The sequence below is a fragment of the Pipistrellus kuhlii genome, unplaced genomic scaffold, assembly GCF_014108245.1.
Source record: "Pipistrellus kuhlii isolate mPipKuh1 unplaced genomic scaffold, mPipKuh1.p scaffold_m20_p_14, whole genome shotgun sequence".
Lineage (NCBI taxonomy): Eukaryota > Metazoa > Chordata > Mammalia > Chiroptera > Vespertilionidae > Pipistrellus > Pipistrellus kuhlii.
In genome coordinates this window covers 2352501-2367263 of record NW_023425449.1, presented here as the reverse complement: position 1 = coordinate 2367263, position 14763 = coordinate 2352501, and the positions used below count along the sequence as shown (strand labels likewise).

The 14763-nt window shown below is 60.0% G+C and overlaps 1 protein-coding gene across 1 annotated transcript in view; it reads left to right on the top strand.

Annotated features, from left to right (window-relative positions):
• TG (thyroglobulin) overlaps window positions 1-14763 on the top strand; it is a 131951-nt gene that overhangs the window by 5333 nt on the left and 111855 nt on the right. Inside the window, exons 6-13 of the mRNA XM_036437531.2 lie at window positions 3317-3423; window positions 3945-4088; window positions 4714-4899; window positions 6406-7488; window positions 8499-9089; window positions 10482-10721; window positions 14059-14190; window positions 14501-14578. Coding sequence (XP_036293424.1) covers window positions 3317-3423; window positions 3945-4088; window positions 4714-4899; window positions 6406-7488; window positions 8499-9089; window positions 10482-10721; window positions 14059-14190; window positions 14501-14578 — 2561 coding nt within the window. The remainder of the gene's footprint in view (window positions 1-3316; window positions 3424-3944; window positions 4089-4713; window positions 4900-6405; window positions 7489-8498; window positions 9090-10481; window positions 10722-14058; window positions 14191-14500; window positions 14579-14763) is intronic.

Sequence of the window (14763 nt, the reverse complement as noted above, 5' to 3'; positions counted from 1 at the left end):
TGTCTGTGGGCAAGAGACAGGGTCTGCCACTCTGTGGTCTCAGGCATCCGCTGGGGTCTGGGAACGTACCCCCACGGATAAGGGGGGACTGGGGTACACATAATGGAGCATATTCGGCTGAGAACACGGATTCTCTTGGAGGCCCAGCCTCTATATGGCTGTCCTCCTAACACCCCGTTTCTCTCCCTGTGAGGAGGGGGCCTCGGGCTGTGCTGGCAGGGGGCACAGACACGCGGCCCGCGGTAGGGGCTGCCCCGTAGGCAGGGCCTGTGGGAGCTGCAGGAAACCTGAAGAACTGGGGAGTGTTTTTTTAAAAAATATATATATTTTTTTTATTGATTTTTTTTACAGAGAGGAAGAGAGAGGGATAGAGAGTTAGAAACATCGATGAGAGAGAATCATCAACCAGCTGCCTCCTGCACACCCTCCACCGGGGATATGCCAGCAACCAAGGGACATGCCCTTGACCAGAATCGAAACTGGGGCCTTTCCGTCCTCAGGCTGACGCTCTATCCACTGAGCCAAACCGGTTTCGGTGGAACTGAGGAGTTTAAGTTGAGCCCTGAGGTTTCTGTTCGTGTAGGTGCAGAGAGTTGAAGGCCAGCAGTTTCATGTGTCCACACTAACATGCAACATTCCCAGTTCCTGGTTCTGGAGAACAAGGTGGGGGCTGTGTGTGCTCCCCCGGCACCAGGCAGGCGGCCGGAAATGCTGCTTTTGGACGGAGCGTGCTCTCCGGGGCTCCCTGTCCTGTGGTGGTGTTCCTGCTGCCTGCTCCGTCCGTCCGTCCGTCCGTCCGTCCGTCTGCACCACCTGCCTGGCCCCCTGGTGTATGTCCTTGTGACTCTCATTCAGGCGTCGACAGTGCTTGGCAAAGTGTCCTGGTCCCTCACCCTCTCTGAGCCTCAGTCTCCCCATCTGTAAAATGGGGACAGCTCCCTGCTTCTTAGCACGTGGTGAAGACCCGATGAAACCTTGTCTGTGAAACCTGTAAGTTATGATGCATTTGTAGGGAATTAATAATGTATAATCCAACTTCAGCAAATGTAGATTAGGTTACCGCTGAGCCCCCACCCTGCCTGTGAGCACACAAGCTCCAGAGTCTGATTTAGTGACGCCCACAGATGCAAACCACTGCATGCTCAGTTTAAGTTCAAGTGGGTGCTTGCTGCGTGCAGGGAACTGACAGCAGCCCACGTTAATCCTTACAAGGATTCTCAGGTGGATTACTCATGGTCTCTGGCGTACCAATGAGGAATTGAAACACCCGAGGTTAAGAAATCCCCTAAGAAGCGCGGTCAGTCTGGCTCCTTTTCCTCTCCCACACAACCTCGATTCCTCTGTTTCCCCTTCAGGGCGTGGCATAGAGCCTCGCGCACAGGAGGCCTGCCCTGTATGTTTATGGAACTCCCTGCCTTGGAGAACTTGGCCGGTGTCAGTTTGAGGCGCAATTCACAGCTCCTTCCACAAGAGGGCAGGCGAGTTAAATGCAAAAGTTCAGGACCGAGCACCCATTGTTGAAGACAAACAAACAAAAAAAACCCCCACATACTCCTGAAATGGGATCCTTTCCTTTTTGTGAGCAAGCATGCGGCCTCAGAGTGCGCTTTGATTTAGGAAGGTCCTGGGAAGGGTCAGGTGGCCCGTTACTGGAAGCCCAGCCGCATTCAGGAACTTTCTGATAAGCGGCCCTGGGCCGGGCGACTCCCAGGGGCACGGAGGCAGGAGCCACGGAGGCCACGTGGGAAGTCTAGACTGAGCACCCAGGGCTGCCAGATAAAAACGCTCAGGATGGCCAGCTGTACTTCACTTCAGAGAGGCAGGGCATGCTTTCTGTAATGTAAATATGCTCCTCCCCAGGACTGCAGCATGGATTTTGAGCCTGGGGTCGAGGTGGGAATATCTCAATGCCTATTGTAGTTGGACTTAGAAAAGAATGGACTGGGATTGGTGCCAAGCAGGGTGGGTGCTGGGAGGCACCTCTGGGCATTTGGGGGGTTCTGGTTCTGGTTTAGGAGAGAGGGGGTGACCTGGGCTAGAGGAGCTGATGGAGAGGAGGGTGGAGAGACAGCGAGTTCAGAGGAATATTTGCTATTGAACTCCACAGGACTTGGAGGAGGGAGAGAAAGAGAGGGTGAGGGCGAAGGAGAGTGTAGGGTGGGTTTGGCTTTTCTTGGGGTGCAGAGAAGGGTGGGGATCAGTGAGAGGGAGGTGAATGTGTGGCTGCGGCTGAGCATATACACATCCATTGAGGGGGTTCACCCCAATTTACGCCTTCATTTTCCTGTCACCGACCACGAAGGTTGCTTCCGTGGGTTGCTAGGCTGGCTGGCCCAGCCGCGGAGTCTGGGTGCTGCTTGTTTGGGGGGCAGATGGCAGACACAGATGAACGCTCGGGGACGGAAAGACAAACCTCTCTGCATTGCATAAGGCAGCCGCGAGCCCGCTGCCTGCTCAGGCCCTGCCTCGGGGAAGGCCTGCTTCCCGTGGTCACGTCCCCGGCGTCTCCGGTGACCGCCCGGTGGGAACGGGGCCCGTTAGCCCCGTGGCCCTCGCCAGGCCGGCCGTGAGCTACGCACGCGTTTCCTCAGCCTCTGGGAAGGGCTGTCTCGCCCTCGTGAGTGATGTCATGTGGGTTCTGTGTTTCTGCAAACGGCGGGCCTGGGGAACGCCCCGAGGGGGGATCTGGCTCCGAGTCTGGCGCTCAACAGACAGCGAAGGTGCCGGGGCTGTTTGATCTCCCCGATGAGGTCATTGCCCGTGCCACACGTGTGCAGTGGCTGGGCCCGGCCCTCCGGAGGGATATTACAGGGAGGATGAGGTCACCGCCTGGTGCCACACGTGTGCAGTGGCTGGGCCCGGCCCTCCAGAGGGATGTTGCAGGGGGATGAGGTCATCGCCCGGTGCCACATGTGTGCGGGCAGCGAGGCCGGCCCTCGGCTTGATATTACAGGGAGGATGAGGTCACCGCCCGGTGCCACATGTGTGCGGGCAGCGGGCCGGGGCCTCGGAGTGAGGCTGCAGGGAGGGAGCGTGCTCAGACAGCGTGCCTTCCCTGTGTCCGCCCGATGCCATGAGACACGGGCTCTGTGTAAACCGGCCGAGTGCCATGCGCGAGGAAGATGGCGGTGTGTAGAGGACAGGCGGGCACAGCTCTGGCCGGTAACACGGGCTCAGGAGAGACACACACACACTCCCCGCAGGACGCCCGGAGCAGGGGGCGTGACATCGAGAACCAGACCTGCCTTTCCCGCTGCCTCGGGGCGCCACGAGCGGCCTTTTAAGAATCGCTGGCGTCCGTGTCCTTCCCCCTCAGGTTCCCCGATGCCTTCGCGACGTTCAGCGCCTTCCGGAGGAGGTTCCCCGAGGTGTCCGGGTACTGCCACTGCGCCGACAGCCTGGGGCGGGAGCTGGCGGGGACAGGTGAGCGCGCCTCCGCAGTCCCCGGGCAGTGCCGGGCCTGGGAGCCTCACCCTCATGGCCCGCAGAGTGGGGGGTGGAGGTGGGGAGAGCCCTAGGGCCTGCTCCCCGGCCAGGCAAACCTTTAAGCGTGGTGCTCTGAACACGGCTGCTCGTGCCCACGGGGCCCCCGTGTGGGCACAGGAGAGGGGTCCCAGGCTCTACAGCAGCCATTCTCAACCTGTGGGTCATGACCCCTTTCACAGGGTTCACCTAAGACCATCAGAAAACATAGATATTCACATTGATTCATTACAGTAGCAAAATCACAGTTATGAAGTAGCAACGAAAATCATGTTATGGTTGGGGGTCACCACCACGTGAGGAGCTGTGTGAAAGGGTCGCGGCATGAGGAAGGTGGAGAACCACTGCTCTAACCGCTGAGCCACCGGCCAGGGCAGCTCTGGTCCTCCTCAGACCATTCACGTGGCGAGATCAGGAGCCCCTGTGGAAAGGAAGCGGCACCCTGACGTGTCTCTGCTCAGGTCTGGAGCTGCTGCTCGATGACATCTACGACACGGTGTTCGCCGGCCTGGCCCCCGCGCCCACCTTCGCGGACACCACGCTGTACCGCATCCTGCAGCGTCGCTTCCTGGCCCTCCAGCTTGTCCTCTCCGGCAGGTTCCGATGTGAGTCGCCAGCTGCTGCTGGGAGGGACGCCCTGGGGCCCGAGAGTGGCTGTTCTCCCTGTGTGGTCTGCCTGGCTGAGGTCCCCGTGGCTGAGGTCCCGTGGCTGAGGCCCCCATGGCTGAGGTGCCAGTGGCTGAGGTCCCCGTGGCTGAGGCCCCGTGGCTGAGGTCCCCGTGGCTGAGGTCCCCGTGGCTGAGGCCCCGTGGCTGAGGTCCCCGTGGCTGCGGTCCCCGTGGCTGCGGTCCCTGTGGCTGATGTCCCCGTGGCTGAGGTCCCCGTGGCTGAGGCCCCGTGGCTGCGGTCCCCGTGGCTGATGTCCCCGTGGCTGATGTCCCCGTGGCTGAGGCCCCGTGGCTGAGGTCCCAGTGGCTGAGGCCCCGTGGCTGAGGCCCCATGGCTGAGGTCCCAGTGGCTGAGGTCCAGTGGCTGAGGTCCCCGTGGCTGAGGCCCCGTGGTTGAGGTCCAGTGGCTGAGGTCCCCCTGGCTGCGGTCCCCGTGGCTCTGGTCTCCTGGCTGCTCCTGCAGAGTGTGGGGAGGGGATGTTGCCAGCGAGCGGAATGCGTGCGGAGCGCCCACCAGGACTGTCCTATCTCCTGTCTCCTGTCTCCCCCACGGACTCTCCAGGCCCCACGAAGTGTGAAGTGGAGCGGCTCACAGCCACCGACTTCGGCCACGCCTACGTCCCGAGCTGCCGGCGGAGCGGGGCCTTCGGGGCGGTGCAGTGCCAGCGGGGAGGCCCGTGCTGGTGCGCGGACGCCCAGGGCCAGGAGGTGCCGGGGACGCGGCGGCAGGACGCGGCGCCCCCTTGCGGTGGGTCCCCCATCAAGGGCGTCCTCAGGGGGGGGGGGAGGTCTCCTCAGGTCCCCCTGCTTCGTCTCTCCGGACCACCCGCTCCAGAATTTAAACTAACTTTTCTCAACGTGATAGCGGTCATCCTAGAACAGTGGTCGGCAAACCGCGGCTCTCGAGCCACAGGCGGCTCTTTGGCCCCTTGAGTGTGGCTCTTCCATAAAATACCACGGCCTGGGCGAGACTATGTTGAAGATGTGGCGTTAGAAGAAGTTTAAGTTTAAAAAATGTGGCTCTCCAAAAAATGTCAATCGTTTTAAATTTTAAATTTAAAATATTTGGCTCTGTTGACTAATGAGTTTGCCGGCACCGTCCTAGGTATTCAGATAGGATGACGCGGCCATGCACGGAGGGGACTGAGTTGATCACTGTTTAATGAGTAATTTCAAAGGAAGGTCAAGAAACCTAGCAGAATGTGCTCGAACTGGGTTTCCCGAGCCTGCATCCCGCTGTTCCATTATAGCACAGATCAACTTTCCTATGGCACATCGTAACAGTACGCACTGCAGCGCAGAAAAACATTTATTGCGGGAAAGACTAACAGCACGTAAAGTGGGCTTTTTATCCTCAAAGACCGCACGCTAGCCAGCCGAGACGAGGGGCCAACAAAGGAGAATCAGGCGGCCACACAGAGCGGATAGGGAAACACTCAAGTGCCTGCAGGGTCCGCAGGAGTGAGCGGCCGCGGCTGCACTACAAACAGGAACCTGCTGGTGTCCTTGCCGCCGCGGGCTGCTGCCCCCTGCCCACGCCCTGGTGGCTTAGACCACAGACACCGATCCTCTCCGTCCCGGAGGCTGGAGGCCGGAGACGGAGGGGTCGGCGGGGCTGGCTCTCGCTGAGGGTGCCCGGGAAGCACCCTCCCTGCCCATCCCAGCAAGGCCTCGGCTCCTAGCCGGCTGCCCTCCCCCGGGCTCTGCCCTCACGGGCTTCTTCCCGTGTGTCTGCCCGTGTCATCACGTGTCCTTCGGAGCAGGACACCGCCACTGATGCAGGGCCCCCTCTCATCCTGTGGGACTTCATCCCAACGAACCACCCCTGCCAGCACCCTCTTCCCCGAGCTCAAGTCCCAGGCTCCCAGCGGACGAGAATGAGGGCGGGAGGAGGAGGGAGCGTTCCAACCCAGGATGCCGTGGTGCCCGTGTGCGGCCTGTTTTCCGAAAGTGGGCCGATGTCTGGGAGCCTTGCCTGGGGGGCCGCTGGAAAACTCATTCTCCACAGTGGCCTCCCTGGACGCTGTGGCTCAGAGCGAAAGCTAAAAATACAAAGACATGTGGGAGAAGCTGGGCGGAGAAGGTGGGGGAGAAGGTGGAGGAGAAGGTGGCGGAGAAGGTGGGCGGAGAAGGTGGGGGAGAAGGGGGGAGAGATGGTGGGGGAGAAGGTGGGGGAGAAGGGGGGAGAGATGGTGGGCTGGCGGTGCTAACCGTGTCTCCTCTTCGCCCGTCCCGTGTCCCGTGTCCCATGCAGGAGCCGGGTCCTGCTCCTCCGAGAGGCGGCGGGCCCTGTCCAGACTGCGCCTCGGGCCCTCGGGCGACCTCGGCCTCCAGGGCTCCTTCCTGACCGCCCGGAGCGGCGCCGGGCGGGCCGGGCCCTGTGCCCCCGCCATCCAGGAGCTCTTTGTGGCCTCGGGGATCCTGCGCTCCCTCGTGGACCGGCAGGACCCTCAGCTGTCCGCCGCGGCGGGTGTCCTCCCGGAAGCCATCCGGGGGATGTTCCCCTCCCGCGAGCTGGCTCGCCTGGCCCTCCGGTTTACCGCCAGCCCCAGGCGGCTCCAGCAGAACCTCTTCGGGGGCAGATTCTTGGCGAACGTCGGCCAGTTCAACTTGTCCGGAGCCCTTGGCACGAGAGGCAGCTTTAACCTCAGCCAGTTTTTCCAGCGACTCGGCCTCCCAGGCCTCCCGGGTGGAGGAGGCCCTGTCAGTCCAGCCAGACCGCTCTCCGCTGCGGGACTGGGTTCCAGTCGTGCAGTGGCCGCGCCCGGAGCCCCTGGGAAAGGCGGGGCCACGAATAAGACGATCGTGGGCAGCTTTGGCTTTGAGGTCAACGTGCAAGAGAACCGAAAGGCCCTGAAGTCCCTCGCGTCTCTCCTGGACCTCCCCGAGTTCCTCCTGTTCCTGCGGCGCGCGGTGTCCGTGCCGGAGGACACCGCCGGGGACCTGGGTGACGTGATGGGAATGGTGCTCGGCTCCCAGGGCTGTGAGCCGGCGCCCGGCGGCCTTTTCGTCCCGTCGTGCACGGCCGAAGGGAGCTACGAGGAGGTCCAGTGCTCTGCCGGACAGTGCTGGTGCGTGGACTCCCGGGGCCAGGAGCTGCCCGGCTCCCGGGTGACAGGCGGGCGGCCACGGTGCCCCACCGAGTGCGAGAAGCAAAGGGCTCGGGGGCTGAGCCTCTCGGGCAGCCTGCCCGCAGGCTCCGGTCTGTCCGTGCCTTCCTGTACCCGCCAGGGGCACTTCCTGCCTGTTCAGTGCTCCGGTGCCGAGTGCTACTGCGTGGACGAGGAGGGCCGGGCCATCCCTGGGACTCGGAGTGCCCCGGGCCGAGCCCTGCAGTGTAAGTCTGCCAGGTGGTCAGTCTACAGTCTCCGACTCCCTTTGGGGCCCTGCCGCGATGCACTGCAGAGAAAAGAATGCAGCCAGAGCCAAGTCTCACACTTCCGTTAGTGGCCACATTTTCTGGTTAATTTAAAAACTGTTCCAGAAAAACCCTCTTTTTTTTTTTTTTTGTTACCGTATTTTTCGGACCATAAAACGCTCCGGACCATAAGACGCACCAGTTTTTAGAGAAGGGAAATGAAGAAAAAAAGATTCTGAAACAAATAGTGTCCTAAAATATTTTATGTGCATTAAAACCCAACATCACAGTCATAAACACATGTAATCAACCCTGTAAAGTAAACAGCAGCATTTAGAACCATTTTAGAGCCGGGCAAGCACACAGAGACCACACAGAGCCGGGCAAGTAAAAAAACTTTTTTTTAAAAGTATATGTGTAGGCTATATTTGGACCATAAGACGCAGGGATTTCCCCCCCCCCCCCCCACTTCTGGGGGGAAAAAAGTGCGTCTTATGGTCCGAAAAATATGGTATTTGTTTAAATATGTATTTTTACTGATTTGGGAGAGGGAGAGAGAAATAGAAACATCCACGATGAGAGAGAATCATGGATCCGCTGCCTCTTGCGCGCCCCACACTGGGGATGGAGCCCGCAACTCAGGCCTGTGCCCTGACCGGGAATCGAACCGTGACCTCCTGGTTCAGTGGTCGATGCTCAACCATTGAACCCCGCCTGCCTGGCCAGAAAACTCTTGCTACCGTTAACCCAATTGGGGAATAGGGAGGTTTATTTGGCCTTACGGAATCGCCCCAGACGTGTCTCCAGGGTGGACAGCAGCTGCTCTCCGCAGTCCCCGGGCAGGGACGGGGTGCTCTGTGCCCACAGGCGGGGGGTGGCCTCTGTGGCCGTGTAAGGGCTCAGACGGAGCTCGGACCCTTCAGAACTCTGCCTGGGTCTCCTGTGCTTACCCAGCTCCTCCCCCTCACACTGTTCCTGTCCCTCCCCAGGCCCCACGCCCTGCCAGCTGCGGGCCGAGCGCGCCTTCCTCGGGGCCGTGCGGGCCCTGGCCTCCAGCGCCAGCCTGCCGCCCACGCCCTCCAGCCTCTACGTCCCGCAGTGCGGCGCCCGGGGCCAGTGGCGCCCCCTGCAGTGCGACGGGCCCCCGGAGCAGGCCTTCGAGTGGTTCGAGCGGTGGAGGGCCCAGGACGGCGGCGGCGGCCGGGAGTTGACGGCGGCCGAATTGCTCACGAAGGTCCTGAGCTTCCGAGAAGCAGCGTCCGGCAGCTTCCGCCTCTTCCTCCAGCGCCTGTACGAGGCCGGCCTGCAGGGCGTCTTCCCGGGGCTGGCCAGCTACCCCTCTCCCCGAGAGGTCCCGCCCGCCGTGCTGGACCGGAACCGGACCCGGCCCGGGGGCAACGTCCTGCTGGAGCCCCACCTCCTCTGGCAGCTCCTCGGCGGCCGGCTCCGCCGGTACCCCGGGCCCTACTCGGACTTCAGCGCCCCGCTGGCGCACCTGGACCTGCGGGCCTGCTGGTGTGTGGACGCAGCCGGCCAGGAGCGGGCGGGCACCCGCACCCAGCCCGGCGAGGCCCCCGCATGTGAGTTCAGCCCTGGGAAAAGCTGAATGTGTACTTTTTAAAAAATATATATTTTTATTGATTTCAGAGAGAGGAAGGGAGAGAGATAGAGAGCTAGAAACGTCGATGAGAGAGAAACATCGACCAGCTGCCTCTTGCACACCCCCTACTGGGGATGTGCCCGCAGCCAACGTACATGCCCTTGACGGAATCGAACCCGGGACCTTTCAGTCCGCAGACCGACGCTCTACCACTGAGCCAAACCGGTTTCGGCTGAATGTGTACTTTTTAAAAATATATATATTTTTATTGATTTCAGAGAGAGGAAGGGAGAGGCAGAGAGCGGTAGAAACATCCACGATGAGAGAGAGAGAAATCATTGATCGGCTGCCTCCTGCACGCCCCACACTGGGGGTCGAGCCTGCGACCAGGGCATGTGCCCTTGACCAGGAATGGAACACAGGACCCTTTAGTCCTCAGGCTGACGCTCTACCCACTGAGCCAAACAGGCTAGGGCTAACCAATTCGTCTTGGGATAGGCTTGTTACTTGCAAGGATGCTGCTGGGTGCTCGGGACCTCAGCAAGTGCCTCCGCCTTCCAGCGCTTTTCATTGGCTTGCGGGAGTGAGTGGAAGGACCGATAGGAGAGCTGCTGACCGAGGCCTGTGGGTCCAGGCTTACGGCAGGCCCCTGGGGCAGAGCCGCCTGCCGTGTGTGAGGCACGGGCAGGATGAGGCCGAGTCCGTGTCACACCAGAAGGCCTTTTGCCCGATGGACACACCGGCAGCAGCTGGAAGCAGCGCCCAGGCCGTTCCATCACCGCTGTTATCCAGGCAGGCTCTCTCTCCCGCCTGGCTGGGGTGACAGGCACCGTCCTAGCCGTCCACGTCCAATCAGATCTCTCCGTTCACGGAGGAGGCGGTGCTCAGCATGGCCCAGACCTTCCTGGCGAGGATGAGAGGTCGAATATTCAACGTCAGCCCAAGTGTAGAGCGTTTGGTAATAGAGCTGTGGGTGAGAGCCGCCAGGCCTGGCCATTCTACAGGCCACGTTCTGGAGGCCACCATGTCGCTGTCGGCTGTGGCATGGATTCCAGGAGCTGGTCCGAGTGCCCGTGCCGAGGCCAGAGCCTGGCGGGGAGCAGACACTGGCCGTGGCCAGCCGCCTTCCATGGTAGTTCCGCCCTCCATGCTGAGCGAGTGAGATTGTGGAGACAAAACGGGAGGAACATTCCAGGCTGTGGAAGGAGCTGGTGGGAAGGAGACGGCAGAGGCACCCATGTGTGTGCGTGCACATGTGTGTATGTGTGTGCGTGTGTGTGTGTGCACATGTGTATGTGCGTGTGTGCACACTGCAGAGGGGTCAGGGGAGCCGTAGGAGGGCGCACCCACCAGCAGTGTCCTCCTTCCCCAGGTCCTGGCTCCTGCGCGGACGCGCGGCTGCGGGCCCTGCAGTTCATCGAGGACGCGGAGGAGGTGGCCTCGGCTTCCAGCGGCTCCGGGGTCCCTGTGGGGGAGAGCGTGCTGGCGGCCGCGGGGATCCGGCTGAGCGACGAGGAGCTGGGCCTTCCTGCCGGCGCCCCGCCACGGCAGGCCCTCTCCCTGCAGTTCCTGCGCGGCGGCGAAGATGCCCTCCGCCTGGCAGCCCAGTCCAGTGAGTGGCGCGCTCCGGTTCCTCGTTCCATCTCGTGGGGAGCAGGAGCTGGGATGGGCTCTGCGGCTCGGTGTCCCCAGGCCGGGGGGTTCCTGGGAGAGCAGAGGCGGTGGCTGTGAGGTGCCCTTCCACCCTGGGATGTGCATGCTCTCCAGAGGCTCCCAGCCCCTCCCTGGGTGCCCCCCGCAGGCCCTGGGAAGCCAGATCCTCTTGCCAAATGAGGGGCTCCAGCCCCAATACTCACACTCCCCTCCCAGCCGGCTCCCAAGCTCCCCCTCCCTGTGCCTGAGAATCTAGGAGCACCCATGGGGACAGGAGAGGCACCCTCATCACTGAAACATTACTGGTGCCAGCTCCTTCCACCGGGAGCCCCTCGAACCCGACCTGGGACTCCCAACCCACCCGTGACCAGCTCCAGGTTCCCGACACTCACCTCCCCTTGGCCCAGCCAGGCGGCGCTGTGCTCAGCGGACAGCTGGCTCTGGCCTCTGACCCGCCAGCGGTTCTATTAGGTCTAGTAATAATTAATGTCGTTTTCTAATACTTTTTTAAATCGAATTTATTTAAACAATACAACAAAATTTAATCAACAATATAGTTGCCGTTGTTTTCTACTACTTGTGCCCAATGCTCAGGAAGCATTTTAATCCCTCTGTTGTAAAATTCTTGTGATTTTGATGCAAAAAATTCGGTCAATGCATTTTTGAGGCATTCTTCATTATTAAATTTTTTTCCAAGAAGAAAGTTTTGCAAAGAACGAAACAAATGGTAATCGGAAGGGCAATATCAGGAGAATATGCAGGTTGAGGGAGAACTTCCCATTCCAACTGGCGCAGTTTTTCAGCAGTGATTCTTGCAGTATGCGGTCGTGCGTTATCGTGGTGAAGAATTACGCCCTTCCGATTAATCAGCGCGGGTTCTTTTTCTCTTAAAGCTTGGGCTAACCTTTCCAATTGGGCACTATACACTGCACTTGTAATGGTTTGGTTAGATGGTAAAAGTTCATAATGAAGAATTCCTTTAAAATTCCACCAAACACACAACATCACTTTTTTCGCATGCAAGTCAGGTTTTGGCGTGGGCTGCGGAGCCTCATTTTTGTCCAACCATTGAGGCCGCCTTTTCAAATTAACATACAGACCCATTCTTCATCTCCGGTAACAATTTGCTGTAAAAACAGCAAACGGTTTTGACGAGAGAGGAGCGAACTGCAAATTGTGACTCTTTGATTACGGTTGTTGTCGGTCAACTCATGAGGAACCCATTTTCCAAACTTTTGGACTTTGCCAAGTGCACGCAATTGATTGGAAATTGTTTTTTGTGAACAATTTAAAGTTGTCGCAAGCTCTTGTTGGGTAATTTGAGGATTTTGCACCAAAAGAGCTTGAAGAGCTTCTTGATCAAAATTGGACACACGGCCTCGACCACTCTTGTCATCTAACGAAAAATTTCCCTCGCGAAATTTCTCAAACCAACGCTGGCATTTTCTGGCGCTAACTGCATCTTGACCAAGAGCACTACAGATGTTTCTTGCAGCCTCACTTGCTTTTCTTCCTAATTGGAACTCGTAAAGCATGCAGTGACGAATATGCTCTTCATCCGCCATCTTCTTAGCCCTAGTTTTGCAACAAAAACCAAACCAAACACAAACTTTTTCAAGCAAAACTTGTTAATTGCACTTCACACGTTCTGTAGATACCACATGTTTGAAGGTTATGTCAATACAAGTCAACGCCAAGCAAGATTTTAAATGAATGTTTAAAAACGACATTAATTATTACTAGACCCGATATAAGAATGACGCTATAGTCTCCATCAGCGATGTTCTCAAATGCGGGACCGAGGTTAAGCCACAGCCATCTTCCCTGTGGATAACCAGCAGAGCCCGGATGTGCGGCAGCAGGTCCGGCCCTGAGCCTCCTGCCCCGCCAGCCAGTCCCCAGCCAGCCTGTCTCACCCCAGAGCCCCTGCTCGCCCTCCACTGCCTGCAGCCTGCTCTGCTGGGGGCCCCTACCCCTCCTCATCTTCTCTGGTCATATTACCGAGCAGCTACTGAGTCCCCATCTCTGGTCACATTACTCAGCGGACTCCCAGTCTGGGGTTTTCTGGGCTTGGGTCACACGCAGCAAAGTGGTCACCCCGACACCGTCCGAGCCTCTGAGGGAGACAGAGCACACCCCCTCCCGCTTGCCCAGCCTGGGGTGCTTGCTGCCACCTCGGGTGCCCACACCTCCCTCCTCCCAACCCCACAGAGGAGAGGGCCTCCCCGGTCCCTCTGCGCCCTGCTCCCTGCCCCTGTCCTCAGTCCCTCTGTTCCTGGCTCCCCCGCCCCTGTCCTCAGTCCCTCTGCTCCCTGCTCCCTACCCTACCTGTCCTCAGTCCCTCTGTTCCTGGCTCCCCCACCCCTGTCCTCAGTCCCTCTGCTCCCTGCTCCCTACCCCTGTCCTCAGTCCCTCTGCTCCCTGCTCCCTGCCCCTGTCCTCAGTCCCTCTGCTCCCTGCTCCCCGCCCCTGTCCTCAGTCCTTCTGCTCCCTGCTCCCCCGCCCCTGCCCTCAGTCCCTCTGCTCCCTGCTCCCCAGCCCCTGTCCTCAGTCCCTCTGCTCCCTGCTCCCCAGCCCCTGTCCTCAGTCCCTCTGCTCCCTGCTCCCCAGCCCCTGTCCTCAGTCCCTCTGTTCCCGGCTCCCCCTCCCCTGTCCTCGCCTTGGGAGGACCAGGCACCAATCTCCTTTTATTCTTCCTCCTGTCCCGAGCCTGGCACAGTGCCTGGCAGAGAGCGCAGCGCTGTTAGCTGGTGCTGGCTAACCAGCATGTGCCCTGCCTGGGAATCAAACTAACTGGTGACTCTTGGTGCACAAATGATGCCCAATCAATTGAGTCACACTAGCCAGGTACTGCGTTTTTATCTTTTAAACTTAAAAAAAATATATATTTTAATTTATTTCAGAGAGGAAAGGAGATGTAGAGAGAGATAGAAACATCCATGATGAGAGAGAGAGAACTTAACTGGCTGCCTCTTGCACGGCTCCCACTGGGGATGGAGCCTGCAACCTGGGCCTGTGCCCTGACCGGGAATTGAACTGTGACCTCTTGGTTCATAGGTCAACCCTCGACCACTGAGCCAGGCCAGTGGGGCCTGCATTTCTATTTTTTTGTAGCATGTGCATTTGTAAAGGACAGCCTGGCAAGTGCCTCTGCCTGTTTGAGGCGCCCCGTCTCATTTTGGGGGGCGTGTTTGTCCCGTGGAGAGGAGGCCTCCTGTGTTGGAACAGGGACGACGTGTGGCCCTTCTCGGGGCAGCACCCATGCTACCCTCACCCCTGCACCTCTCCCGCTGCAGCCTTCGCCTTCTATCAGCGCCACTCCTCCCCGGCCGACCCCTCCGGAGCCTCCCGCCTGCGGTCCAGCCCCTACGTGCCCCAGTGCGACGCGTCTGGAAACTGGGAGCCCGTGCAGTGCCACGCAGGGACTGGTGAGGGGGATGGGCACCGGGGGAGGCCGAGGGGCAACCCCCCTTCCATGTAGTGGAAAGAGCCCCGCCTGGGGCAGGTGAGCAGGACTCTCGGCCCTCTTTCTCTGGCCTCCGATTGACGGATCCATAACACGGGAGCAGAAAGCCACATGGGGGTTAGGGTGCGAAGGCCTGTGTGGTGGATGAAGCCAGGCAGAGGGACTGATGGGGGACCTGCCGGCGCCACCAGCGACGTGACTGTGGGTGGTGGTTGGTGAGACCCCGCAGGCTGCCCCGTGCGCCTCCTGAGCGCCGGCGTGGTCTCTCCTAGGGCGCTGCTGGTGTGTGGACGGGAAGGGCCAGTACGTCCCGGCCTCGCTGACTGCCCGCTCCTCCCAGGCCCCCCAGTGTAAGTGAGCCCTGCGGATCCCCCTGCCGGACCCCCGTGGTGGGCACTCAGGCCCCCCGAGGGCAGCCAGCCCATGTCTGCCCACGTCTTCCCACGCCCCCGCGTCCGGAAGACTCTCGCAGGCCTCGGCCCTTGCTGGTTTCCAGGTGGAGAGAGGCAGTGAGGCCGGGTCCCGGGCTCCCCAC